The 26,818-nt window shown below is 43.3% G+C and overlaps 1 protein-coding gene across 12 annotated transcripts in view; it reads right to left on the reverse strand.

Annotated features, from left to right (window-relative positions):
- Positions 1–13,664: 13,664 nt before the first annotated feature.
- Positions 13,665–26,818, reverse strand: part of PRR5L (proline rich 5 like) — a 160,501-nt gene continuing 147,347 nt past the window's right edge. For 10 of the 12 annotated variants that reach the window (XM_070473171.1, XM_020904975.2, XM_070473163.1 and 7 more), the window contains one exon: positions 22,144–25,164. In XM_070473171.1, the coding sequence (XP_070329272.1) occupies positions 24,770–25,164 (395 nt within the window). In that variant the 3' untranslated portion in view covers positions 22,144–24,769. Of the gene's footprint in view, positions 18,887–22,143; positions 25,165–26,818 lie in introns of those variants that run through there. The other 2 variants (XM_070473173.1, XM_020904977.2) reach the window with 2 other exon arrangements.

Raw genomic sequence — 26,818 nt, forward strand, 5'->3', positions numbered from 1 at the left:
GCCTGAAGGAAAGCTACTATTTTTGATGACTTATTTTCTTTTTTGTGCAGCATTACCTGTTCTACATTTTTTTCTACAATAAACATGTCCTTTTTCTCAGAGAAAAAAAAGTTACATATTGCCACAAAACATTCAACCCTAACAAAAAAGGAAATAATATTTAAAAGCTTCCTGGTCAAATTTCTATTAAAAGCATGTCTGTGCATTAGGTACTGAGGTGAGTCATTTCCTGCTTTGGTTATGTTATTTTTTTTCTACTAACTTGGGAGCCTTAAATCCAAACAAAAACAGGTTTTACCTCACTTCGGCTTATCCTAGCTTCAGGTTTCCTGAAGGAGTTGGATTAGATGGTTCTAAGGTCCATGCCAACCATAAAATTCTGTTTTAAGAAATGAAGTTCTAACCAGCAGAATGTTGACAATAATTACAAAAGGATTTTGGCAGTAGAAAAATGTTTATTTTTTGCTGACGTAGTACTTCAATTTAGTATCAATTTAGGATCTCCTTTTAATTTGAACAATTTTTTTTAACTCTCAACATTTGGCATTTTGTAATAAACCTGCCACTTATATACTGGTCGTTCCTTGTGAACATGGAATAAGAGTAATGATCAGACTGTCTTTCCATATAGGAGCTTTTGTTGACTCCAACACAGAATCAAATTTTAGCTGGAAAGTGGATCTCTTCCTTTCATTTTTCAATCCTCCAGTCCCACTCTGAAACTTGCTGGTTTGGACCCAGCTGATCTACAAGTATCTGTTTTATTGAACTTTTAACATTAATTTTTGGATGTTGTTAAATTAAAAATTATTTCTTCTTTTCTCAGAGATATCCAGTCCTGTGTTCAATGAAACTTGCTGCAGGTGGTGCCCTTTGTTATTGGAAAATGAGTCAGCATGCTGATTGGTAGTTGGGTGGTTTCGTTTTTTTTTAACTGTCCTTTAGCTGTTGCAGCAATGACAGTTTGTGGCTATTCTACAGAATGACTGGGGGCACTAAATGCATGTGTGCACAGCCTCTCAGCTGTGGCCAACTCTGTGACCCCATGGAGGGTAGTCCACCAGACTCCTCTGTCCATGGGTTTCCCAGGCAAGAATACTGGAGTGGGTTGCCATTTCCTTCTGCAAGGGATCTTCCTGACTCAGACTGAACCCAAGTCTTTTGCGTCTACTGCATTGCAGGTGGATTCTATACCACTGTGCTACCTGGAAAGCCCTGAAATAGGATGAAAATTGAGGATTTTTTTCCCCCCTAATGATGGCCTAACGAGGCTTTGGATGATCTCTGACAGTTTTTGTGGCAGGTATAGAATTATAAAATTGTCCTTCATTACTGTTTTTATATCTTAAGTCTTAGGTAAACCAAGAGCACGTGTGCAGGTAGAGAACATCCTCATCAGAGGGGAGCAGTTGCTGTCTTCCCTTTGCCCAGGGAATCCTCAAGTCTTTGGTGACCAGAAAATGTTTTAAATTATTAGATTTTTCTAACTTTAAGATTTTGAAGTATCTTTCCATAACTGCTATTCTTGTTTTGCCTCAATTAAGTTCTCTGTTTTTTCGTGAAACACCATCAGGTGTTTTTGTGATGCCCAGTTCCATAGTACCAAAGCAGTGCAATGCCTTGAGGAAATGAAACAAGTTTTGAAGCTTCTTCCTCCTATCCCCCCAATTCCAGTTGTTAAAAATTTTATAAAATGCAGAAAAGTAATCCTGGATGGGGAACACACTGTGACGTGAGGAGACGTGCTCCTTTCAAGGGGCGTCGGCAGCAGGACGCTGGCTCTGCCTGGGGGACGGGCGTCGGAGAGGCACAGTCCACTCCTGTCTCGGGCTGAAGGCTCTGAAGGTCCGTGCATTCCGCTCCATCTCCCGGGAACCCTGCAAAGCACAGCCGCTGTGCTGTCTCTCAAGGGGAGATCTCCTCTTCCTAGAGCTTCCTTGTCTCCGCTGACTGATTGCACCTCCCCAGCTGTCTCCTAGATTGCAGGATGAAAGCTTTATTGTCAGCGATGAGCAGGGCAAGGTTCTGTCCACGGCAGAAACCCCAGACTTGACACGCTGCCTGGCACACGGCATGCACTCAGGATCATGAACACCGAAGTGCACCATTTTATAGCAGGTTATTTCTCATGTAAGTTTTTGCTGGTAAGGACTATATATTGGGGGGTGGTTTGGTTGTTTACTTTTTCCCCCAGCACTTTATTATGAAATTTCTCAAATATGCAGAATTACTGAAAAAATTTCACAATGATCACTACCTAGAATTCACAAATAGCATTTTCTTAAATTTGCCTTATCACTTAAGAGTGCTACTTTTAATGAGACTTGTTCAAGTTTCATTTCTCTTTTAAAATTGCACTGCTAAGATAATTGAACAGCTTTAAGCGAGTTATTTTAAACCCTGGGGAAATGTGATATTTGCATTATAGCTGGAATTGTAGTCCTTACTTTACACTAGTTTTAAACATGTAAATCTGTCCTGTTGAATTTCAGACTTGATTATTTTGCCTGAAGGAATTTTTTTTATAATAGAATTATTTTAAAGTCCTTGATCAATTGAACAGAATATTCTAATGTTGTTTTCACACTTGATAAATTATCTAATTAATTTTTCTGGTGAGAGTGTACGTGGGGCTCATTTTGCTTAAAGTTTCAGGATAGTGTTCCCAGAGGGCTTGAAGAGGCAGGGTAATTTAGCATATAAACCACTAAATTAGGAGCTAAGAGATTTAGATTTTATCCCTGACTGACCATGGACAAATCACTTCTCTTTATCTTTGTGTCCATTTATCTACTTGTAAAGTGGGGACTATAATTTGATATTTAGGTTTTAATAAGTAATGGGTAACATTTATTAATGCTTGGACCAGTTAAGAAAGACTTTTTAAAAACAAACAAAAAATACACGATGCATCCAAGGAGGTTCTCACAATTATCTAACTGTATGACAAGCTTCAGAATGAACTCTGATTTGAAAAAATGAAGCATGGGCCATGGTCAAAGTATCTTATCAAAAACCTGCTGTTGCTTAGAATTTGCTGTTGCCACAGAATTTGTGAGTGGTTTCCCCGCTCCATCTGGACTCTGAAAATTATAATGTATTTTGTGAGAGAGTGAATGGGAGGCCATTTCCTCCTCTAGAAAATCTTCCCAACCCAGGGATTGAATCCTCGTCTCCTGTGTCTCCTACATTGCTGTCGGATTCTTTACCACTGATCCATCAGGGAAGCCCTAAAGATGGGAGGAGGTGGACATTAATCACAGCAAGATTGAAAATCAATGTCGAGTTAAAGAACAGGTTGTATGGAAGGGTGGTGCTTAAAGGATTCATCCTGATTCAGTGCCACACACCTTCCACTCTTCCCCGATCGACCCACACAGCGCAGGACACCAGCCCTGCTCCTGCCAGCCCAGCCTCAGGAGGTCTCCGTCAGGTCAATACAATTGAATTACAGGATCGACCAGGGGCTAGGCAGGGTCTCTCTGCTCCATTTAGTAGATGAGTGTGCCCTGTTCTTTCTATTAATAGCCCAGGTAATGAATGTGGATTCACATTTATCTTGCAAAGTCACTTGGAGTTTTTGCCTTAGATTGCATCTTAGTATTGCAAAGATCTGACCAAAAGAGTGCTCCTTCATTGGCATCCTCAGTCAGTCAGTTCAGTCACTCAGTTGTGTCCTACTCTTTGCGACCCCATGAACCACAGCACGCCAGGGCTCCCTGTCCATCACCAACTCCTGGAGTCCACCCAAACCCATGTCCATTGAGTCAGTGATGCCATCCAACCATCTCATCCTCTGTCGTCCCCTTCTCCTGCCTTCAATCTTTCCCAACATCAGGGTCTTTTCAAATGAGTCAGCTCTTCACATCAGGTGGCCAGAGTATTGGAGATTCAGCTTCAACATCAGTCCTTCCAATGAATATTCAGCACTGATTTCCTTTAGGATGGACTGGTTGGATCTCCTTGCAGTCCAAGATATTCTCAAGAGTCTTCTCCAATACCACAGTTCAAAAGCATCAACTCTTTGATGCTCAGCTTTCTCTACAGTCCAACTCTCACATCCATACATGACCACTAGAGAAAACCATAGCCTTGACTAGATGGACCTTTGTTGGCAAAGTAATGTCTCTACTTTTTAATATGCTGTCTAGGTTGGTCATAACTTTTTTTCCAAAGAGTAAGTGCCATTTAATTTAATGGCTGCAATCACCATCTGCAGTGATTTTGGAGCCCCCAAAAATAAAGTCTGCCAGTTTCCACTGTTTATCCATCTATTTCCCATGAAGTGATGGGACCAGATGCCATGATCTTTGTTTTCTGAATGTTGAGCTTTAAGCCAACATTTTCACTCTCCTCTTTCACTTTCATCAAGAGGCTCTTTAGTTCTTCTTCACTTTCTGCCATAAGGGTGGTGTCATCTGCATATCTGAGGTTATTGGTATTTCTCCTGGCAGTCTCAATTCCAACTTGTGCTTCATCCGGCCCAGCGTTTCTCATGATGTATTTTGCATATGAGTTAAATAAGCACAGTGACAATACACAGCCTTGACGTACTCCTTTTCCTATTTGGAATCAGTCTGTTGTTCCATATCCAGTTCTAACTGTTGCTTCCTGACCTGCATACAGATTTCTCAGGAGGCAGGTCAGGTGGTCTGGTATTCCCATCTCTTGAAGAATTTTCCACAATTTATTGTGATCCACACAGTCAAAGGCTTCAGCATAGTCAATAAAGCAGAAATAGATGTTTTTCTGGAATTCTTTTGCTTTTTCGATGATCCAGAGGATGTTGGCAATTTGATCCCTGGTTCCTCTGCCTTTTCTAAAATCAGCTTGAACATCTGGAAGTTCACAGTTCACATATTGCTGAAGACTGGCTTGGAGAATTTTGAGCATTACTTTACTAGTGTGTGAGATGAGTGCAATTGTGTGGTAGTTTGGCATCCTATTGAATATTAATTTAGAACAAATGCCAGACTTACACAACTACCCCCTCCTCTCGGTTCTGGATATTCCCTTAGCCTCTATGTTACACCAGTATCTTTACCCTAAAAGTTGCTGTTGTTCATTTGCTGGGTTCTGTCTGACTCTTTGTGACCCCATGGACTGCAGCACGCCAGGCTACTCTGTCTTCCACTATCTTCCAGAGTTTGCTCAAATTCATGTCCATTGAGTTGGTAGTGCTGTCTAACCATCTCATCTCCTGCCGCCTTCTTCTGCCCTCCATCATTCCCAGCATCAACGTCTTTTCCAATTAGTCGGCTCTTTGCATCAGGTGGCCAAAATATTGGAGCTTCAGCATCAGTCCTTCCAGTGAATATTCAGGGTTGCTTTCCATTAGGATTGACCGGTTTGATCTCCTTGCTGTGCAAGGGACTCCTGAGAATCTTCTCCAACACCACAGTTAAAACGCATCAATTCTTTAGCTCTCAGCTTTCTTTGTGGTCCAACTCTCACATCCAAACATGACTACTGGAGAAACCATAGCTTTTACTATACAGCCCTTTGCTGGCAAAGTAATGTCTCTGCTTTTTAATATGCTGCCTAGGTTTGTCATAGCTTTCCTTCCAAGGAGTAAGCATCTCATGGTGGCAGTCACTGTCCACAGTGATTTTGGAGCCCAAGAAAATAAAATCTGTAACTGCTTCCACTTTTTTCCCTTCTATTTGCCATGAACTGATGGAGACTGGGTGCCATGATCTTAGTTTTTTGAATGTTGAATTTCAAGCCAGCCTTTTCTCTCTCCTATTTCACCCTCATCAAGAGATTCTTCAGTTCCTCTTTACTTTCTGCCATTAGAGTGGTAGCATCTGCCTACCTGAGGTTGGTATTTCTCCTGGCAATCTTGATTCCACCTTGCGATTCATCCAGCCTGTCATTTCACATGCTGTACTCTGCATATGAGTTAAATAAGCAGGGTGACAATATACAGCCTTGTTGTACTCCTTTCCCAATTTTGAACCAGTCTGTTGTTTTATGTCCGATTCTAACTCTTGCTTCTTGACCTGCATACCGGTTTCTCAGGAGAAACCTGAGTACTCTTAAAAAGTACCCTTAATCAAAACGAAAAATAGATAGTCCAAGTATTTTTAATGAAATGACTGCTTTGATTTTTGCCTTATCTTTGTTCTGTTTTAGAGACTATGTAACTCACTGTACTGGGAGGAAAGAAACATTCTAGGCATGAGTTTTCACTTGAAATAAAATTAATATCTTGTTCTTTCAGGAAATAGTAAGTGAGGGTTCATTCTGGTTCTTGGTTAGGCTGTGGTCTCTTCCCTGGGGCCTGTTAGACTGCATCTCACAAAATGAAATCAGAGAAAGGAACCAAACAGGCTAAAATGTGAAACCAGAAAACCAGTTGAACTCGCTCCCAAACAGATAAATAAATGAGAAGTCTCTGTTCTCCCCAGTTTGGGGGCAGTGGCTACCCTCATCTCTCCTTAGTCTGCAAACTACCTAGATGACTTCCATAAGTAATGGTTGCCTCTATTGTGGGGCAATTAAAATCATTTTTAGTAAGCTCTCAGTGGGTCTTGTTCAGTCACTCAGTCGTGTCTGTCTCTTTGTGACCCCATGGACTGCAGCATGCCCGGCTTGCCCTGTCCATCACTATCTCCTGGAGTTTGCTCCAACTCAGGTCAGTTGAGTCGGTGATGCCATCTAACCATCTCATCCTCTGTCACCGCCTTCTCCTCTGTCCTCAGTTTTTCCCAGCATCAGGGTCGTTCCAGTGAGTCAACTGTTTCCATCAGGTAGCCAAAGTATTGGAGCTTCAGCACCAGCATCAGTTCTTCCAGTGAATATTCGGGATTGATTTCCTTTAGGGTTGACTGGTTTGATCTCTTAGCTGTCCAAAGGAAGAGTCTCCTCCAGCATCACAGTTCAAATACATCACTTCTTCGGCACTCAACCTTCTTTATGGTTCAACTCTCAGTTCAATGGGTCTGTCTCTTCTAAAACAGACTCAGCTCCCTTAAGTGGAACATAAAATCTGGTAAGACATGTAGTTGTTTTACAAAACCCCACCTTAATTTTTAAATTAATAGTCCAGAAATGAAATACTGGTATTAGTCCTGGAATAAGCCATAAAAATTTTTTTAAAAACATTCTGCCTCTATTTTGGGTAACCTTCTTGACACTGTCAAAAGTTCAGGAAAAAAAAAAAAAACAGAAGTAAAACCAATGAATCATTGAAGTAGTCATTGGTAAAAGTTTATCACACACACACAGAAAGCTTGCAAGCCGGGAGCATTCAAACCAAAACACTGAATGAGGCTCAAAGGTGTATTGTTATAAAGCAGTTTATCTAGTGTGGAGACAGTACTTATTCTTCAGTTATTGGTCACAATATTAAAATTTTCTTAGAGTTGTTTAGTGGTTACTCCATATTAATTTTGGGGAACAATTGAAGTTTCGCTTATGATTTTCAGAGGCATAAGCAAGAAGTGACTCAGGTCAAGTTTGCCTCACTTGTCTTGCAAAATAAGCTAAACTAAGCTTTGCTTGTATGACCAAACTGGTTTTGTCTGCTCAGGGAGTTTTCAAGTTTGGTCTTCCTTTGTCTTTAACAATACATCTCACTCCCAGTCCATTCTCATGGATGTATGTTACACTGTCGTCACATTTTCAAAATTAACTTTTGTCCATGGACCAGCAGGATTACAGTATAAAGTGACGATAGTACCCTTGGCAGAAAATGATGCATAATCAAAATTTTTTTTTCTTGGTCTGGGTAGGGATTTGTACGTTTTAGAATAAAAGTGGGTCTGCAAGTCTCATCTTCACAGAATTTATACTGTTGAAAGCTGAAGAATAAAGCTGCACTGAAAAGTAGATCTCACAATCCTGAAAAATCATCCTTATCCACCCCCCCTTCCTCTGGCTGCTCTAGCCTAACAGGAGTTGATTTAAAAGCAGAGAGCAAGCCTCTGTCTGAGGAGGTCTGGTCTCGTCTCAATCCCCGTTTCCTTCCCCCGGGCTGGTCATTTCACTTGAGGTGTCTCGCTAAAGTAGATTAAGCCCCACAAAAAGGGCTTAAAGGTGGTAACCAGTCGTTCCCTTTAGACTAGTTAGGAACCTGAAAGTAGAAATTTTCCCAAACACATCTGAAATTCCTTTGAGCCATGGTGAAAGAAAAAGAGGAAAGAAGGAAGGTTTTCTGAATACATCTAGACTAATTGAACTGAAATGGACCGGGTTTTTGTTTTGCTTTTCAATTTATTAAAGAACTTGACTTTTTAATGCCTATAGGGTCAGTGTTTTATAATCCTTATTTATCCCTAGCTATGCACAGTAAATTAGATAGAGATGAATGAATAAATAAGATGTACATCAACTAACCTGACAGGATAGGTCTCTGAAACACTTGTTTTTACTACACTTGATGTGTTCTGATACTTTCTGTTCTTTTTTCACAAGCAGCCCCCAGAACACAAATGAACTTATCAGAGTGAGCTTGCCTCTTGAGTCAAGATCTAAGGGTTTTAAATAGCCCAGAAAGCTAGAGGTAAACACACACACACAAACACACACACACACACACACTTGTTCCTTACACACACACACACACACACACACACACACACACTTGTTCCTTACACACACACACACACACACACTCACTCTTGTTCCATCCTGACCCTGGAGCCGTGCCTCTCAGGGCCTGGTCCTGACACTCCTGCCTCTGTCTCCTTCCCCCAGCCTGAGGCAACCTCATGGCTTTGTAAAAGGAAAGGTCCATCTCCTGTTCTCTAAAATGTGGGTCCCCTCCTGCTCTCCTGCTCCTCTGAATTCCTCTGTGGACTGATGCTCTAGGAAAACAAAGCCCAGAAAAGTTTACAACGTGCTTCATTGTTTTGTTTTGTTTTGCTTTTGCCCTCTACCTTCCCTGAGGCAGGGCTTTCTCCGTGGCTCGGGCAGTAAAGAATCTGTGTACAGTGAAGGAGACTCAGGTTCTATCCCTGGGTTGGAAAGATCCCTTGGAGAAGGAAATGGCAACCCACTCCAGTAGTCTTGCCTGGAGAATCCCATGGACAGAGGAACCTGGTGGGCTACAGTCCATGGGGTTGCAAAGAGTTGGACACGACTGAGCAACTAATACTTTCCCCTGAAGCAAAGAGGTGGTATGCTACCTGAATGAGGAGGTGGAGGATGGGGAGAGGGAGGGGCAGATTTCTTAATATTCAGAGTTACTAGCAATAATGAGTATCTTCTTAATCAGAATATAAACTTTCAAGGAAAGGAATCAGAGATCTCTAGTATGATGCTGGCCTTTGTTAAAGGATAATTTTCAAGAGTCAACTTATGGATCTCATGCAGACCTGCCTTCTGAAAAATGTGTGTGCAGGTCAAGAAGAAACAGTTAGAACCAGACACGGAAGGATGCACTGGTTCAAAATTGAGAAAGGAGTACCTCAAGGCTGTATATTGTCACCCTGCTTATTTAACTTAGGCAGAGTACATCATGAGAAATGCTCGGCTGGATGAAGCACAAGCTGGAATCAAGATTGCTGAGAGACACTCCTAGGCACATACTCTGAGGAAACCAAAATTGAAAAAGACACATGTATCCCATTGTTCATTGCAGCACTGTTTACAATAGCTGGAACATGGAAGCAACCTAGGTGGGAGATGGGAGGGAGGTTCAAAAGGGAGGGGATATCTGTATACCTATGGTGGATTCATGTTGAGGTTTGATGGAAAATAAAATTCTGTAAAGCAATTATCCTTCAATAAAAAAATTAATTTAAAAAATAAAGCTACAAAAAAAAAGATTGCTGGGAGAAATATCAATAACCTCAGATATGCAGATAACACCACCCTTATGGCAGAAAGCAAAGAGGAACTAAAGACCCTCTTGATGAACGTAAAAGAGAGTGAAAAAGCTGGCTTAAAACTCAACATTCAAAAAACTAAGATCATGGCATCCAGTCCCTTAACTTCATGGCAAATAGATGGGGAAATAATGGAAACAGTGAGAGCCTTTATTTTCTTGGGCTCCAAAATCACTGCAAATGGTGACTGCAGCCATGAAACTAAAAGACGCTTGCTCCTTGGAAGAATAGCTATGATAAACCTAGACAGCTTATTAAAAAGCAGAGACATTACTTTGCCGACAAAGGTCCATGTGAAGCTATGGTTTTTCCAGGAAACCATGTTTGGATGTGAGAGTTGGATCATAAAGAAGGCTGACTGCCAAAGAATTGATGCTTTTGAACTGTGGTGTTGGAGAAGACTCTAGAGAGTCCCTTGGACTGCAAGGAGATCGAATCAGTCCATCCTAAAGAAAATCAGTCCTGAATATTCCTTAGAAGGACTAATGCTGAAGCTGAAACTCCAATACTTTGGCCACCTGATGCAAAGAGCCAACCTTTTAGAAAACACCCCAATGCTGGGAAAGACTGAAGGCAGGGGAGAAGGGGACAACATAGGAAGAGGTGGTTGGATGGCATCACTGACTCAATGGACATGAGTTTGAGCAAGCTCTGGAAGATGGTGAAGGACAGGGAAGCTGCAGTCCACAGGATCGAGAAGAGTTGGACATGACTGAGCAACTGAGCAACAACACAGATATCAAATGAGCATGTATTAAAGATTTTATTTAATTCTTAATGAGGGACCCAGTCAGAGGCTATAATCCATCCATAGGAGAACCTAAAGAACAGACACAGTGAGAGACTGGGAATATCTACATGAATTTCCAAATGAAGGCAAATCCAGCTTTTTCCTTGGCAGGAGAGGGAAGTCAAGTCAGTCTCTCCCTACAGGACGTAATTTGTGTTTCTAGAAACACGAATTATGTTGTATTGCTCTCAGTTATCTATAGGGCGGAATGTAAAGTAGCTTCCCTAGAATGAGGATCTGATAACCCTGAAGGGTGTGCTCTGGACTAGACAAGGCAGTGAGACATCAAAGCCCAGAACTTCCCTACCCTCTGCACTAACAAGAATTCATTGCAACTGTGGGCATGATAATTAAATACACTCACGGGGCCCATTCCTGCCGAGGATTGGACTTAAGCTGGTGTGGGATGACAGCTGGTTCTAGTCCCTACAGAAGTCCAAACATGACAGGCCTGAGTCAAGCGAAGCTGTCTGGAGACAGCTTTGGCAGCAGGGGGCAGCAAAGCTTCATCCCTAAAGCATGCGACCTTCAGAAAGAAATTTGCTAAATAGGAGTAGCCTAGCACCCCACTCCAGTCCTCTTGCCTGGAAAATCCCATGGATGGAGGAGCCTGGTGGGCTGCAGTCCACGGGGTCGCTAAGAGTCAGACACGACTGAGCGGCTTCACTTTCACTTTTCACTTTCATCCCTTGGAGAAGGAAATGGCAACCCACTCCCGTGTTCTTGCCTGGAGAATCCCAGGGACGGGGGAGTCTGGTGGGCTGACGTCTATGGTGTCGCACAGAGTCGGACACGACTGAAGTGACTTAGCAGGAGCAGCAGCAGAGTCCTTGCACTTTCAAGGAGTCCATAAACTCCCCTAGATTATTTGCAAAAAGTTGTACTTTGTACATTTTTCTGGGAAGAGAGTCCTTAATTTTTTTTTTTTTTTTTTTGCTTTAAGTCTGATGAAACCTACGAAGCACATCCCTCCATGCTGGAAATTCCATGTCTCAACTATCATATTTATATATTGCTTGCCAAAGTATCTTCAAATTAGAAATACCTGAGGAATTATCAGTTCAAACCATACAAAATCGCCATTTTTTTTTAATCGCCATTTTTGTAAGGTCGATATAAGAGTTGAGTATAGCAATTTCTTGAGGGTCAACCTACATAATCAGATTCCTGATTGCCCACTCCTGATTCCACCCGGCCCCTGTTCTGATACAGCCAGTAGGTGGATGAGCATTTGAGATTAATTGCTGTCTCCAAGTTGAAGCTTAGGTAAATACACTGTTGGGACTCCAGTCCATCCCAGGTCCTCGGCGTTTAACTCCAGTCATCTCTGTCCTCAGGGAACAGTGAGAATCAAGGGGGCATTAGGACCGTCACCACCATGCAGTTCACTGGAGGACTTCCTCAAGGTGCCTGGTCTGAGGACCACCAGCTTCAGAATCTCCTGGGGCGCTTATTAAAAATGCATATCATTAGGTGCTAGGCAAACCCCCAGAATAAGACTTTTTGAGTGGTGCGCTGGAGAATCTGCATTCTAAATAGGCTCCCCAGGTGACCCTTCATGGGAAATGGGAGGAAAGAGTATCATCTGAGTCTACCAGCTAAATCAAATTATAATCGCTGAAATGATAAAATCCTGACTCATTCAAATATAAAATATGTCAAAGGCTTTGATCAGCTCATTAAGACGGAACCATTAGATGGTAAGAGTGAGTCCAAGAGCATTAGGGTGAAAAAGAGTTTATATAATCCACCAGGAAAAGCATTTCAAAACAAAAAAGAATGTTAGAATAAGATTGCTAGGTTACAGAAGAAACTGGTTAATGTCGAGCAAGCTAATAAAGCCATGACCCTTTGGGTTATCTTTCCTACCAAATGGAAAAATACAAATGAACATGTGATTTTGAAGTATCTGTGGAGAAGGGAATGGCAACCCATCCCAGTATTCTTGCCTGGAGAATCCCATGGACAGAGGTGCCTGGATGGCTCCAGTCCATGGGGTCGCAAAGAGTTGGACACAACTGAGTGACTAATGCTTATCGCTATGCTTGCAGTATCTGAGCTATGATCAAATAATAAATAGTAAAGTCGAACAGCAATACATTCACCCAGAAAATTAAATGATCTTCAGGTGAACTTCTTAAATAATTCCCCAGTGTGACTTTGAAAGGACATACAGCTCAACTCTTTGCCTTATTAAGTTTGGGGGTTTCTTTTTTATAGAGGATAAAGACAGCAGAACATGTAGCATGTGGATTCCATACATCTGGGTGAAAAAAAGTTCAGGATGGAGAAGATATATTCAAAAACAAGAACCAGTTAATTCAGAAGGAGGAGAAAACTGACTGATACTCAGAATTCATGGGCCGCTTCCTTGGATTTATTTTCAACACTAGCTACAATCAATTTCTCCTGCTTTTTAAGTAAGTGATTTGTCATCTTTGTAGTTATTTGGCCTACAAACTAGTCATTCCCCTAATCATTTCTCTTAGAAGTTTGCTAAATTTTTCAACATTGTTCTTTTGTTTTTCATCTAAAAAATTCAGGTACTTAATTTTTAAAAACATCAGAGGTATCCTCTGATTTTTATGAAACAGTTGCTCATCTGGGGGATTAAACTTTGACTGTTAAGAGACATGAAGTGAAATTGAAAAACCATGGGTCCCAACCCGACCTACATATTTTTCCATAAATTTCTTTTGCCTTTGGAGAGATACTTAAGGAATGAATCTCTGTTCTAGATAAACATCTGGAGTTCAGCAGCTTCTTCATTTCAGTTCAGTTCAGTTCCTTCTACTAATTTCAAATAAAATTAAAATTTGGTAATTCTTGTAAAATAGTCTTTCAATGGGTATCTTCAAGTGAGAGTCAGATTTTTTTTCTTCTTCGTGCTTTTCTGTGTTTTTCCTTTATCTAAACCAAGACCATGTCTTTTTTATTAAATTAAGTTTTAAAAATTCACTTCCTTGATCAACTTTATCACTCTCAGTTACTGATATAACAGTATCTATCATTTATTGGCTTTTTAAACTTTGAAAAACAAGTTTTATTTTTAAAATAATTTTATTTAGATATGTTTTACATAGCATAAACCCACCAATTTCTAGATATTTATACAGCAATATTCATAGAACTATTATTCACAGTAGTCAAAAGATGTGCTTAGTTGCCCAGTCATTTGCAACCCCATGAACTGCAGCTTGCCAGACTCCTCTGTCCATTGGATTCTCCAGGCAAGAATACTGGAGTGGGTTGCCATGCCCTCCTCTAGGGGATCTTCCGAACCCAGGAATTGAACCCAGGTCTCCTGCATCAGAGGCAGATTCTTTACCATCTGAGCCACCAACAACACAAATGTCCACTGAGGGATGATAGACAAGATGTGGTACATACAGACACTGCAATATATCCCATCCTTCAAAAGGAAAGAAATTTTGACACAAGCCACAACATAGATAAACTTTGAAGACATTATTTGGAGCAAAATCAGTCAGTCACAGAGGGACAAATATTGTATGGTTCCACGTACACAGGGAGCCCAGAACAGCCAAACATAGGAGATAGAAGATAGAGTGGTGGCTTCCAGGGGCTAGAGGAGAGAAATGAGGAATGATAATTGCTTAATTGGGCACAGAGTTTCAACTGGGGAAGAGGAAGATGTTCTGGAGATAGATGGTGGTGATGATTGTATAATAATGTGAGTGTTTACTTAATGCCACTGATCTATACACCTAAAAAAGATTAAAATAGCAAATTTTATGTATATTTAACAATAAAAAAAAAGAAAAAAAATGCAATGTCAGTGTACAGTTCAGGTGTATAATTACATTTTAGTAACTTTCCATCATCATACATCATCATCATACATCAGTTTTAGGACATATTTATCCCTGCGACAAGACCACTGATGCCCATTTATCATTAATCCCCACTCCCATTCCCTACCCCAGGCAATCACTCATCTGCCTTCTATCTCTATACGTGTATCTTTGTTGGACATTTCATATAAATGAATCATACAATAAACAGTCTCTTATATCTGGCTTTTTTCACTTAGCCTGACACTTTTTGAAGTCTGCCCAAGATGTAGCCTGTGACAGCACTTTACTCCTTTTTTGTTGCCATGTAGAACTTCACTGTGTGTGTATCTCATTTTGTCTCACCATTCATCAATCTATGGATATTTAGGTTTCCAGTTTTCAGCTATTACACCTAAGGCTGCTAGGAACATCCGTGACTTTACCTAACCCAGAGACAACCTGAATCTTTTCTATGCCATTGGTATTCATACATGTGTGTGTATGTAAGCAGTATATAGTGTATACATGTGTGTGCACACATATATATATATTTTTTTTTTTTTCTCTAAACTTGCAAGGTAGGCATAATTAGTTGCATTTTGTGGAAGGACAGAGAGATCAAGTAACTTGTCCAAAGTCACCAGCTAGTATTGCTGAGCAGAGAAAAAGGTCTGTGCAACTGCAGGGGCAGGAGGCTGACTGAAACTATAAAGAGGGGCCCCTGGTTTTCCCGTGGACCTCTTTCTCTTCCTGCGCTCACTGGCTCTGAGAGTAACGTGATGGGGAAGCGCCTCAGGGCGCCTCTCACACACTGGTGGGGAGCCTCACAGAGGGAACTTCCCTCCAGTGAAACACCCTAGGCAAAACCAGGGGCCCCAAGGGGCCACCCAGCTAGCTCTCATCTTTCTCAATCACTGTTATTTGGTTTAGTAATTTAGGTTACACGTTCCAAAGAGTGGAAGAAGAGTTTATCAGAGCAAAGTTCAAAGCTAGGTCTCTGGAGCTGGACCACCTAGGTTCGCGTTCTGGTGTGGCCCCTTATTAGCTCTGTGGCCTTGGACAAGTTGCTCAGCCTCTCTGTGCCTCAGCTTGAAGTGAAGTGAAGGGAAAGTCTCTCAGTAGTGTCCAACTCTTTGCAACCCCATAGACTGCATAGTCCATGGAAATTTCTAGGCCAGAATACTGGAGTGGGTAGCCGTTCCCTTCTCCAGGGGATCTTCCCAACTCAGGGATTGAACCCAGGTCTCCCACATTGCAGGTGGATTCTTTACCAGCTGAGCCACCAGGAAAGCCCAAGAATACTGGAGTGGGCACCTCAGCTTAAAACGTGAATAATAATGTGTCTACTTCATTGGATTTTTAAGAGGTTTAAATGAGATAATATAGGAAGAGTTGAATGTTATGCTAGCACCTGGTCATAGTGAATATTAAATGTTGTTCTTACAATTACTTGTTACAGAATTATTCTTGGGGGGGGGGGTCCCAGAAGCTTGGAAGACTCTTAGGGCCCCTGTGTCACCCTGACTGTCCATCATCTCAGCACATGATGCTCCAAACATCAGCCTGTCTTCTCTATAGGCTTTTCCAGTTACTCCTAGCCAGGAAGAAAGAGGACAGGCTGCTGATGACAATATTCCCTGAGAGAAAACACCCCCATCATAGCTCAAAGGCAGAGAGACCTCAGCCTGTGACTGAGCACTTCAGGAAATGCTTCATCTCCTGGTTTCCCTTCAGATTCTTCCCTCCCACCCCGATGATGGGCCCTTCTATCCCCACTCTCTCTCTGGGCTCCCCCAGTCTCTTCTGCATGAGCCTGCCACCCATGCTTCCCTCCAAGCAACTTTGCATTTTGAGGGAAGAACAGAGCTAGAGATGAGTCGGGGAGGATTACCTGGGTTTTCCTGCTCTGGTTCCCACTACCCGCATGTGTGTAGATTCAGAAACAAGTCTCTCCTTTACCCTGAGCACTGCTGAGGCCTCCTCTTAATTCCAAGGGAAGTATTTTAACACTTCTCACATCTGAAACCATGTGAGGTGGCATGCCTTAGCAACCGCCTATCAAGGATGGATACATGCTTGAACTAGACCAGATTCTTGAGAATTTGGACTGAGAAATTCAAAGAAATCAGACTGCAGGAGTCCATGAACTGGAAGGTCTCTGTACCTTTCAGGGATCATGTGTAACAGAGGAGGAGAGCATTTACACAGAAGCTTGTGTGTGCGGGAGTGTGTGTGTGAGTCAAACAGACTATCTTAGGATCTTAGTTCTTGGAAGGTTCCAGTCTACACTTACAGGAGTCCCCACAGAATATCCTCCGCTCAGGTTACAATGTACTCCTGTGCTTTCAGAGACCCTCTGCAACTGCATCCAAGCTTGTTCAAACGAGCATACCATAGGCAATATTGCACTTAGAAAGCAGAGCAGTGATTTAAAAGCTCTCTGGCAAGAGGTCAGACCAAACTACATTTGAATCTTATCTCTCTCATTTTCTGGTTCTGTGATCCTAGGCAAATTGCTCAGTCTCTCTGAGCTTCAATTGCCTCATCCAATGAGGATGATAACTTTTCTTCATAAAATTTCTCAGGGGATTATACAAAACAATGAATGTAAAATACTTAGGGTGGTACATGGCATAGAGTTGATGATCAAGAAATGATTATTTTATTATATTTATATATCTATTGTATTATATCTTTATTGACATCTTATCATTACAAAATTTGCATGATTATAACTTAGCAACACCAGATTTCTTTTGCTAGCATTTACAGAGTATGTTTCCAACCTTTTAGTTTCAATCATTCTCTGTTCAAAAATTAAAAGTGTGTCTCTTATAAACAGAACATTGTTATCTTTTAATCTGGTCTAACCTTCTCTGTCTTTTCGTTGGAGTGTTTAGTTCATTAATATTTAATGTAATTTCTGATATCACTGTATTTTAGTCTACCATCTTGCTACTGGGCATGACCTTACTCCCAGAATGTGGCCTTTCTTGGGCCTCAGCCAAAAGGTGGGACTTGAACCTCGGTCTCCTCAGCATTGTGCAACAGCTGAAATCTGTCCTGTTCTTTAGCGTCCCAGCTGCTGTTTTCTGCTGGGTTTCCTGGAGTTCTCAGTGCATGTTCAGCTTGTGTGTGTGTGTGTGTGTGTGTGTGCTCAGTCATATCTGATTCTTTGTGACCCCGTGGGCTATAGCCCACCAGACTCCCCTGTGCATGGAATTCTCCAGGCAAGAACACTGGTGTGGATAGTCCTTCTCTTCTCCAGGCTATCTTCCCAACCCAAGGATCAAACCCACATCTCCTGCACTGGCAGGCAGATTCTTTACTGCTGAGCCACCAGGAAAGCTCCATGTTCAGCTTAGGAGTCAGTCAACAGCTTGAGGGAAATGAGTATGCAGGTTTCCCATTTAGTTCTCTCCATCATTCTCCCTTCCTTCAAGTTCCAGCTACTCTCTAGCCTTAAACTCTGATCTCAGTCCAGTAAGACTGCTGCTTGCTGCTGTCACCACTCCTTCTTACTCACACCCCTGCCAGTGACTTGGGGAAAAACCATCTGGAAAAAACAAGATGAATGTGAAGTTTTGCCTCATTTGTTTCCATTCTCTTAGGGAGGGATCATAGCAGTTCAGATCCTGCCTGCCCTGGGTGATCACCAATTCCTCCAAACACTTTATATATTTTATCTAGCTTCTATAATTATTCTGGCAGAAAGATTCATCTGATACAAGTCATTCCCCTATGGCCAGAACCAGAAGCTATGTGCTATTTCCACTTATTGAGCCCATCTCAAAACTGCCTTGGAGTAGGCAGCAAAAGTTTCTGTTGGCAGGCAATTGACTTGATCCTAGTTCAGTCTATAGAGAATAGAATGACCTCACAATTTGGACTCCAGACAAATCTATCTCCAAGATATATAACTGATATCAGACTTAAGTTTAGGTATTTGTTAAAAATTACGTGTTCCTGAGAATATGAAAGAATTCAGGAGACAGTTGGGTTCAAGGTATTCACATTGCTTAGTAGTCTTCTCAAAGGTGATTAGATGTATGGCAGAACCAAGGAAATTAAGAACCAATTTAATGAGTGACTTTGTGAGAAAGGCATACTTCTGAAGGTAGACTGGGAAACTAGGCAACTGCCTTACAGCTCTTTTAGGTTATGAAGTCATTGACTAAAAATCATAAACAACACCCAGTGTCTCTTGGGGATGCTGGCAAGAATCAAGTCCATCAAGTCAATCAGCTTCACTGGTAATTTAAAGAATGCTGAGGAACAATCACCAAAATTATTTGAAACGCTATAGTTTCCTTAGGTGGGGGTGAGAAGAATCATTCTGAAAGTCTGCAGGTCTGGGTCTCACATCGAAAGGAAGTTTCTGGTAATGCCTACGCTTGGTTACCTGGGATGGTTACTGTCTTCTTTAGCAGGCGTGTAGTTTTCAACCCTGGCTCATCGGTCTGGGTCTAGTCAGGGGACAAAAGTCACATTTGTCATTTTAACAGAGAGCATTTAGTAGAAAGATTATTAATCAGGTATTGGACCAATAAGAAAAAAATGGCAAAGAGTAGACACCAAGGAATCACAGAAGTAGCTACGGGAAGCAACGATAACCCACAGAAGGGAACGACTGGGAATGACTGAGGTGTTAAGGGTTGGAGGAGGGGCGCTGAGAGCTGGACTGCCAGTGTCTGAGGGGGCCCAGCCAGGGTGCTGCTGTCTCTCGGAGAGGATGTTGAGGTGGGTTCCAAGAGGGAGGAAAACCTGCAAACTGGAGGTACCTGCAGCTACTAGACCCAACTGCCAGTGCAATGGCGACAAGACAGGAAGCCGTGACTCCACCAGCTTCCCGGGATCCCTCTAGCGCCCCCGACTGGCAGAACCAATAGCAGGGCCCATCTCACAAAGCCGACGTGTGATGCACAGAGGCCCAGCGCTCGCATCCCAAAATACATAAAAGGCTGGAAGTTAAGACAACAGCTTAACAACCAACACACCAGGAAGATTTAGGCTTAAGTGGAGAAAGATTTAAAATAAACAAAACTATAGCTTTAATATTTTTACATTAGGAAGGCAAAGTGCATATTTGATATTTCAGACGTGATATTTAAGAGAGTAAGTCCCATTATAATGTCACTTTTATAACTCCATTTTAAAATGCACAATTGAGTAATTAATTTAGACTTACAATTTTTAAATAGTGACATCTGAGTTTAAGTAGAGTATAATAACATTCAAAGTATAATAACATTTATTTATAAGTTTAATTTATTAGTTTCTATAAGAATTTAGGATTGGGGAAGATTTTGCATGCTGTCAGAAAAACTGAAGTACTTTAAAAAGAAATAAATATATTAAATTTATAAATGCATTTAAAACATTTGAAGTGCTGAGCTAAGGTTGTAAATAGGACCAAGCATTATTCAAAGGTTCCTCTAAAGTTATTGCTACAATCTGTTAGACCTATATAAAGAACAATAAAATGTGTAAGCTGAACTTAAAAGCCCCAAAAAAGTTTAAATTGTCTCTTAAATTGAATATTGATTCTAAAGACAAAATTATTAATTGTACTATTTATTAAATGATTACTAATGATTATACTTATTAAATATTATTTTTAAAGCCACATTTAAACCTATTAATATTTAAAGATTAAAAAAAAAAAACACATTGAGGAGTTTCTCTGGTGGTCCAGTGGTTCAGAATCCACCTGCTGATGCAGGGGACATGGGTTCAATCCCTCATCCAGGAAGATCCCATGTGCCACAGGGCAACTAGGCCTGTGCACACAACTCCTGAAACCCGCACGCCCTAGAGCCTGTGCTCTGCAACGAGAAGCCACCATAATGAGAAGTCTGCACACCGCAACGAGAGAGGAGCCCCCACTTTCTGCAACTAGAGAAAGTCCTTGAACAGCAACAAAGACCCAGCATAGCCAAAACTAAATAATAAATAAATAAACAATTGAAATCTTTTCTACATAAGAAATCCATTGTCCAGGTTCCCCCAACCCCCCACTCCCTACCCTATGAGGTTTTCTAGAAAGAGTCTGAGAAGAGGAAGAGAGGCAGCTTTGAGTGGACATCAGGTTTAAAGGCCCCCGGGCCAGGCAGACTGGTCTCCTTGGACACTGAGACTGGTACCCATCTGCTGGCTGCAGCTCAGGCTTCTCAGTGTCCTGAGCACACCACGAGGCTTGCCTTTCCTCCCTGAGACATCAGTAGAGGGGGCAGCAGAGGCAGTGGCAATCAGAGGCCCACGGAAATCTTGACACAAAGATTATCCCAGTGGGCCCAGTGGAATCACAAGGGTCTTAAGAGTGGACAAAAGCAGAATGGAGGCTGGCATGATGCAACATGAGAGGGACTCAACCCATGGTTTCGAGTTTACTGTTAAAGATGAAGAGGCCACAAGCCAAGGAATATGGGTGGCCTCTGGAAGCTGGCAAATGTGAGAAAATGGGTTCTTCCCTTGGAGCCTCCAGAGAGGAACGCAGCCCTGCCAACACCTAGATCTTTAGCCTAGTGAGACCCAGGTCAGACTTCCAGCCTACAGAATGTGAGATCATAAATGCACGCTGCCTTGTTTTTGGCTGCAGTAGGTCTTTGTTGCTGAGCATGGGCTTTTTCTAGTTGTGGTGAGCAGGGGCTACCCTTTGTTGCGGTGTGTGGGTCTCTCATTGTGGTGGCTTATCTGGTTTCGGAGCACAGGTTCTAGGCACGGGGGATCAGTAGCTGGGGAACACAGACAGTTGGCCCACAGCACGTGGGATCTTCCTGGACCAGGGATCTAACCAGGTCCCCTGCATTGCCAAGTGGATTCTTAATCACTGAACCACCAGGTAAGCCCAGCGAGCGCTCATTCATGGTAATTTGTTATGGCATTGAGCGGGAACAAAAGCAGATTTTAAGGCTGATCCCAAATTTAGAGCAACCTTCTCTAGCCATCTGGTCTACGGTCACCCACACATCAGCCATTAGTCACTGTTGTGCCATTCTATTTCATTCAGTGTTGTTCATTACTTGAAATGCCTGTCTTCACCTGACTGCCCGCCTTCCCCCATTGGATGGTAAGCCCCAAGAGACGCAGGCACATGGGTTTTCTGTCCCATCACCTCATGCTCAGCACCCACAAGTGCCTACAATGCAGTGGCAGTTCCACAAATATTTGGTGGGAAGATGAGTGGCTGAATGAGTGAATACAGGTAGTGCACCAGTGATGTGAAATCTACCGAGACAGACCTCTCAGCATTCTTAGTTCACTGTTCCAGTCTCTGAAGGCTCATTGAAAAGTGTGACTACTGTCCTTGACCTCCTCCAGGATTTTCAATCAGTTCAGGATACACCTCTTTGAAGTCTCTTACAAAGGCTCCTTCCAGGTCAAACACTCAGGAAAGAGACCAAGCTGGCTTCAGAAGAGACCTTGCCTTTGCAGACTCTGTTTGGTGTTTTCCAAGCTCCTCGGCAGATGGGCTGTTCCTCCAGGAAATGACTTGCCAGATGAGGATGGCAAGCAAAGCCCAAGGGAGACCGGCTGAGGTCAGGCTGCTGCCTAACCCAGGGATGGAGGCAACAGGAAAAGGGACCTAGCAGCCAAGAAGGCGGGTTCCTCACACCGGGAGTGTGCAGACAGGATGCAGAGGTCTAACGGACATGCTCAGACTCAGAATTTGCAAATGGACGCACGTGCAAATTCAATCAAGACACACAGCCCAGGAACAGAGTAAGGTACAAAATGATGTTTATTGAATCTGTTTTGGAAACAGACAGCATGAAAGGTTTTTGGTTTCTGAGCTCACTACGAGTTTAAGAGTCGTGATTGTTTCCTGTCATTAAACCTCAGGCACAGAAAGATCCTAGCTTAAATAATGAAAACGAATCTTCCTCTCATGAAGGGGGGCACAGTGGTTAAAAGCACTACAGCTGTTGGTCTTGCAATCGCTCTGATGGCCTGAATGCTCATAAACATCAACAGTTTTTCTATGCACAGTGTGAAGAATTTACTGTATAAATATCAGGTGTGGGCATCAAAGGTACAGTTGTGAACTAGCTAACATCCATTAGCAATTAAGTACACTAAGGGCTTACACATTTAACTGATGACTGCTGTCCTCATCAGGGGCATTTAGTATATGGAAAAAGCATTTAAAAACATATATATCATTCATGTTGTAAACTAAAAAAGCAAACCCAACCATAATTCATTACTTTGCTGGGATCAGTAAAGACTAGTCCCGAGTGCTAAGTATGCCAATAAGGACAGAAGTCATCGGTTAAAGAAATCATCATATGTTACCTACTGATATTCCATTTGCTAATGCATGTTAATGAATGTGTGGACTTTACCCAACACATCCACAGATTATTTTTTGTTTGAAATTCTCAGACCGTCTCCTTTGTGTATGTTTTCTTCCATCACTCTTAGAAGGATGTAAACGAAACAACTTTTTAAACAAAATTTCCAAGTCAGAAGCCATCAAAAGCACGACTCTGGTCATATTTCAAATCTTCACCCAGAAGGGAAATACCGTCAAGGATGAGATGAGCTTAGACGGTCTCTTCCTCTGCTGGTAGCTTAGACTGTCCTCATCCTCCCTCCTGCTGTATTGGAAGCCAAGCTGGCTCACAGCTCTGACATTTCATAAACAAAGTTTCCAAAGACTAACAGGATACCTAGAAGGTGCCAGAAGTGTTCAGGGCTTTCTCTTTTTTTTTTTTCTGGAGTTGTTATCAGGGGGCCAGCAGACAAATACAAAAAGAACAGTGAGGTAAAAGGAGATAAAAAGCCCAGACCTGGATGGAAGGAGCAGTGTTGAGAAGATATTATATGACTCAGATGGTAAAGAATCTGCTTGCAATGCCAGAGACCTAGGTTCAACCCCTGGGTTGGGTAGATCCCCTGGAGAAGGGAATGGCTACCCACTCCAGTACTTTTGCCTGGAGAATTCCATTGTCAGAGGAGCCTGGTGGGCTACAGTCTATGGGGTTGCCAAGAGTCGGACATGACTGAGTGACTAACGCTTTCACTTCTTATACATAAATAGTACCAAAGCCTGCAGACCCAAAGAACATTTCCAGACCCTGAAGGTTAGACATTCCAGGCACTTCTAGGCACTGCTTTAATCATAGGGAATGAACAACTCCTCCAAAAGGTCTTGCCCACATCACCCCTAGCTCCCCCCACTATAGAGTACTGAGACATCTCATTTGCTCGAGCCCTCTGCTCCCGAGGCATGCTGAGTCTCCTCACTGCAATCCAACTTTTCCTATAAACCATGACACTCACAAACACAGGCCTTAACTGCACTCAAATCCAGCTGCTTCCAGAACTCTGTAGCCTTGGGGCCCCACCTACCACGGATTGCTTTCACCCTGAACCACTCCTAATCTCCTTTCTTAGGGGGTTTACTATTTTTCTGTGTGAAGACCCACCCCCATGGGAAATGAGTGGTGCAAGATCTATGTGCAAATATTTGCAAGCAATTTTATTTTTGAAATGATGTACATTAAAAAAAAAAATTCAAGTCAAATCCAGGAACAAATTAGTTGGTTGGTATTGGCTGGCCCCTCCCCCATGATAGCAAAGGGGTCAGTTTCTGAAATGAAAGAGGGAGAAAGGCACCAGCTATTCCACCAGGAAGGTTAGTTCCTTGAGCTGGGGAGAAAGCCTTGCGAAGGGAATGCTAAGGCTTAATTAAAGATGGGGCTCCTCCAGCTGTGTGGCTCTCCTGGGCCAAAAGCCAAAGACAGCATAAAGGGTCTGGTTATAGGTGAGGAAGAACCCTCATTTGCCAGTAATTCTGAAACTGAAATGAAAGATGCATTCCTGGTCAGGCTTGGGAGGGGCTGCAGTCTACTTTTACTCCACACGAGACAGTGACAAGAGGTACCTCTCTTTTCACCCATCAACCTTTTGTATCATGAGGACTCAAGGGGAACTCCACATGCCAACACATCCTTGCCGGCTTTGTGTGTGGTTCGGATGACCTCCAGCTATTAGAACGCCAGGGGGGCTGCGATATACAGTCAGGAGGACTGGACAGTCCACTATCTGAGAGTAAAGGCCCAGAGAGGAAGATCTGGGTTGAGTCAAGCAGGGAAGCTGAATCAGACAGAGGGCAGACATTGGGCAGTTAGATCTGTGTGGCCGCGAAGAGGGGATCACCATCCTGAAAATGGAAAAACTTACGACAGGAATTTCCCCTAGGGCACTCAGATTAACCTGTATCCATCCGAAAAGGCAGAAGGTGGCATTGCCCAGAGGAAGCGCTCCCCTAGGCAATCCTCTGGGATGCAGCTGCCCTCATCCTGGTTGCCAGGCAGGAGCTGGGAGTGCTGGGAGACGGGATTTCAGCTGAGGGAAGCACAGTTCAGCTCCGAGTCCTCCTGGCTGCCTGTGGCCCCCTGCTCTGGCTCGTCGGGGCCGTCGGTGATGTTGGGCTCACTGGAGCACTGCCGGTGGGGCGGCGGGAAGCTGGGCGGCAGCAGCAGGCACTTGTCCTCGCCGCCAGACTCCTCCCCTAAGCCTGAGTGCATCATGGTGGCCATGGCCAGCAGCTGGATGTCCGAGTGGGCATTGGCCACTGTGTGTCGCCGGACGCTGCCACACTTCTCTAGGTAGGCCTCCCCCTCTTGCTCCGTCAGCGGGGTCAGGGCCATCTCGTTCAGGGGCCGGCTGATGGGGGTTATTGGGGAGGCGTAGTTCAGGAGCGTGACCTTGGGCCGGACCCTGGAGTGGCGCCTGGCTGCAAGAGAAAGACCAGCAAAGGCTGTGATCTGGTGGGGGTGGTGGGTGTCAAAAACTCCTAAAGAATTTGGGGGAAGAGAGAGGTGGCAGGAACAGCTTTAGATGAAGCCCTGAAGCGCAAGGGAAGAACTTCGCTACATCTATGTTTCTCTTGTAACTTCACTTTGTTCATGCCTGATCCTGCCTATGGCCAACATGCCCTCCCATAGTAGGGGTACCAATGGACGTTCCATGATGGATCAAGGAGCTCCAAGTGTGTCTCCTCACATTTGCAGCTGCTGCCTCAGCTTCCTTGGATATGCCCTCAATTCCCTTCTAACCAGTCTCGTCCGAAGACCTGAGCACTGGCTGGACCAGCTGCCCAGAGATGCTCTGGGCTCCATTCAGCATGATGGGCCCTCTGCAGTGTCAACAGGGGAAGTGGAAAAGACCTCATAACCTCAAGTCCTGAGGAACAGCTAACTCGGCGGGACCTTGGCTATCAAAGCAAAGGCAGTGGGACATCCTCTGGATCGTCACGGACCAGAACCATCAACAATCCCAGCAGGTTGATGATCTGAGGCCTGCATTCTGTTCAAGTCGATACTCTGGATTCAACCAGCCTTTCGCATCACCAAAGAAGGGGTGAGGCTCCGTCGATGGCCCATGGAGGCAGGCAGAGAGCACTGGACATGAATTATTAAAAAAAACTGCTGCTTCTCAAATTCTCACATTTTGGAAACTATGCTCAACCTTGACATGTGTTCACCTTTTGAATTCTCTTAAACATTGAACCTAAGTTATGATCATTTTTCATAGTTAAAGTGGGAGATAATATGAGCATCAAAGAGATAGGAAATGGCCTATGCTGACACAGCTAGAATGTAGAAGAGCTGGGATGCTAGAACGTAGAAGAGCTGGGATGCTAGAAAATAGAAGAACTGGGATGCTAGAACGTAGAAGAGCTAGGATGCTCGAACGTAGAAGCACTGGGATGCTAGAATGTAGAAAAGCTGGGATGTTAGAACGAAGAAGATCTGGGATGCTAGAACGTAGAAGAGCTGGGATGCTAGAACGTAGAAGAGCTGGGATGCTAGAACGTAGAAGAGCTGGGATGCTAGAACATAGAAGCACTGGGATGCTAGAATGTAGAAGAGCTGGGATGCTAGAACGTAGAAGAGCTGGGATGCTAGAACATAGAAGCGCTGGGATGCTAGAATGTAGAAGAGCTGGGATGCTAGAACGAAGAAGATCTGGGATGCTAGAACGTAGAAGCACTGGGATGCTAGAACGTAGAAGCACTGGGATGCTAGAACGTAGAAGATCTGGGATGCTAGAACGTAAAAGAGCTGGGATGCTAGAATGTAGAAGAGCTGGGATGCAAACAAGGGCCACCTCACTCCAGGCTTGCATCCCCAAGGCCCCAGGAAAGCCTCCTCCATAGGCACCAGCCTCCTATCCCACTGAGGCACCATGTTAGCATCATGAATTGGATGAAAGACCCCAGCGAGGCAGAGGATTAGAGGACAGAGGGCTGAGGAGTGGTGGGGTCCGGTCAAAGCCTTTTTCCCTTCTGCCCTCTTCCAGCCAGTGCACACCCCCCAGCCTTCCAGCTGTCCAACCCATTGGCACCTGTCACTGCTTTCCTCAGCTGCTTTCCCCATCCCTCAGAC

This window comes from Odocoileus virginianus, chromosome 10 (genome assembly GCF_023699985.2).
Source record: "Odocoileus virginianus isolate 20LAN1187 ecotype Illinois chromosome 10, Ovbor_1.2, whole genome shotgun sequence".
Taxonomy (NCBI): domain Eukaryota; kingdom Metazoa; phylum Chordata; class Mammalia; order Artiodactyla; family Cervidae; genus Odocoileus; species Odocoileus virginianus.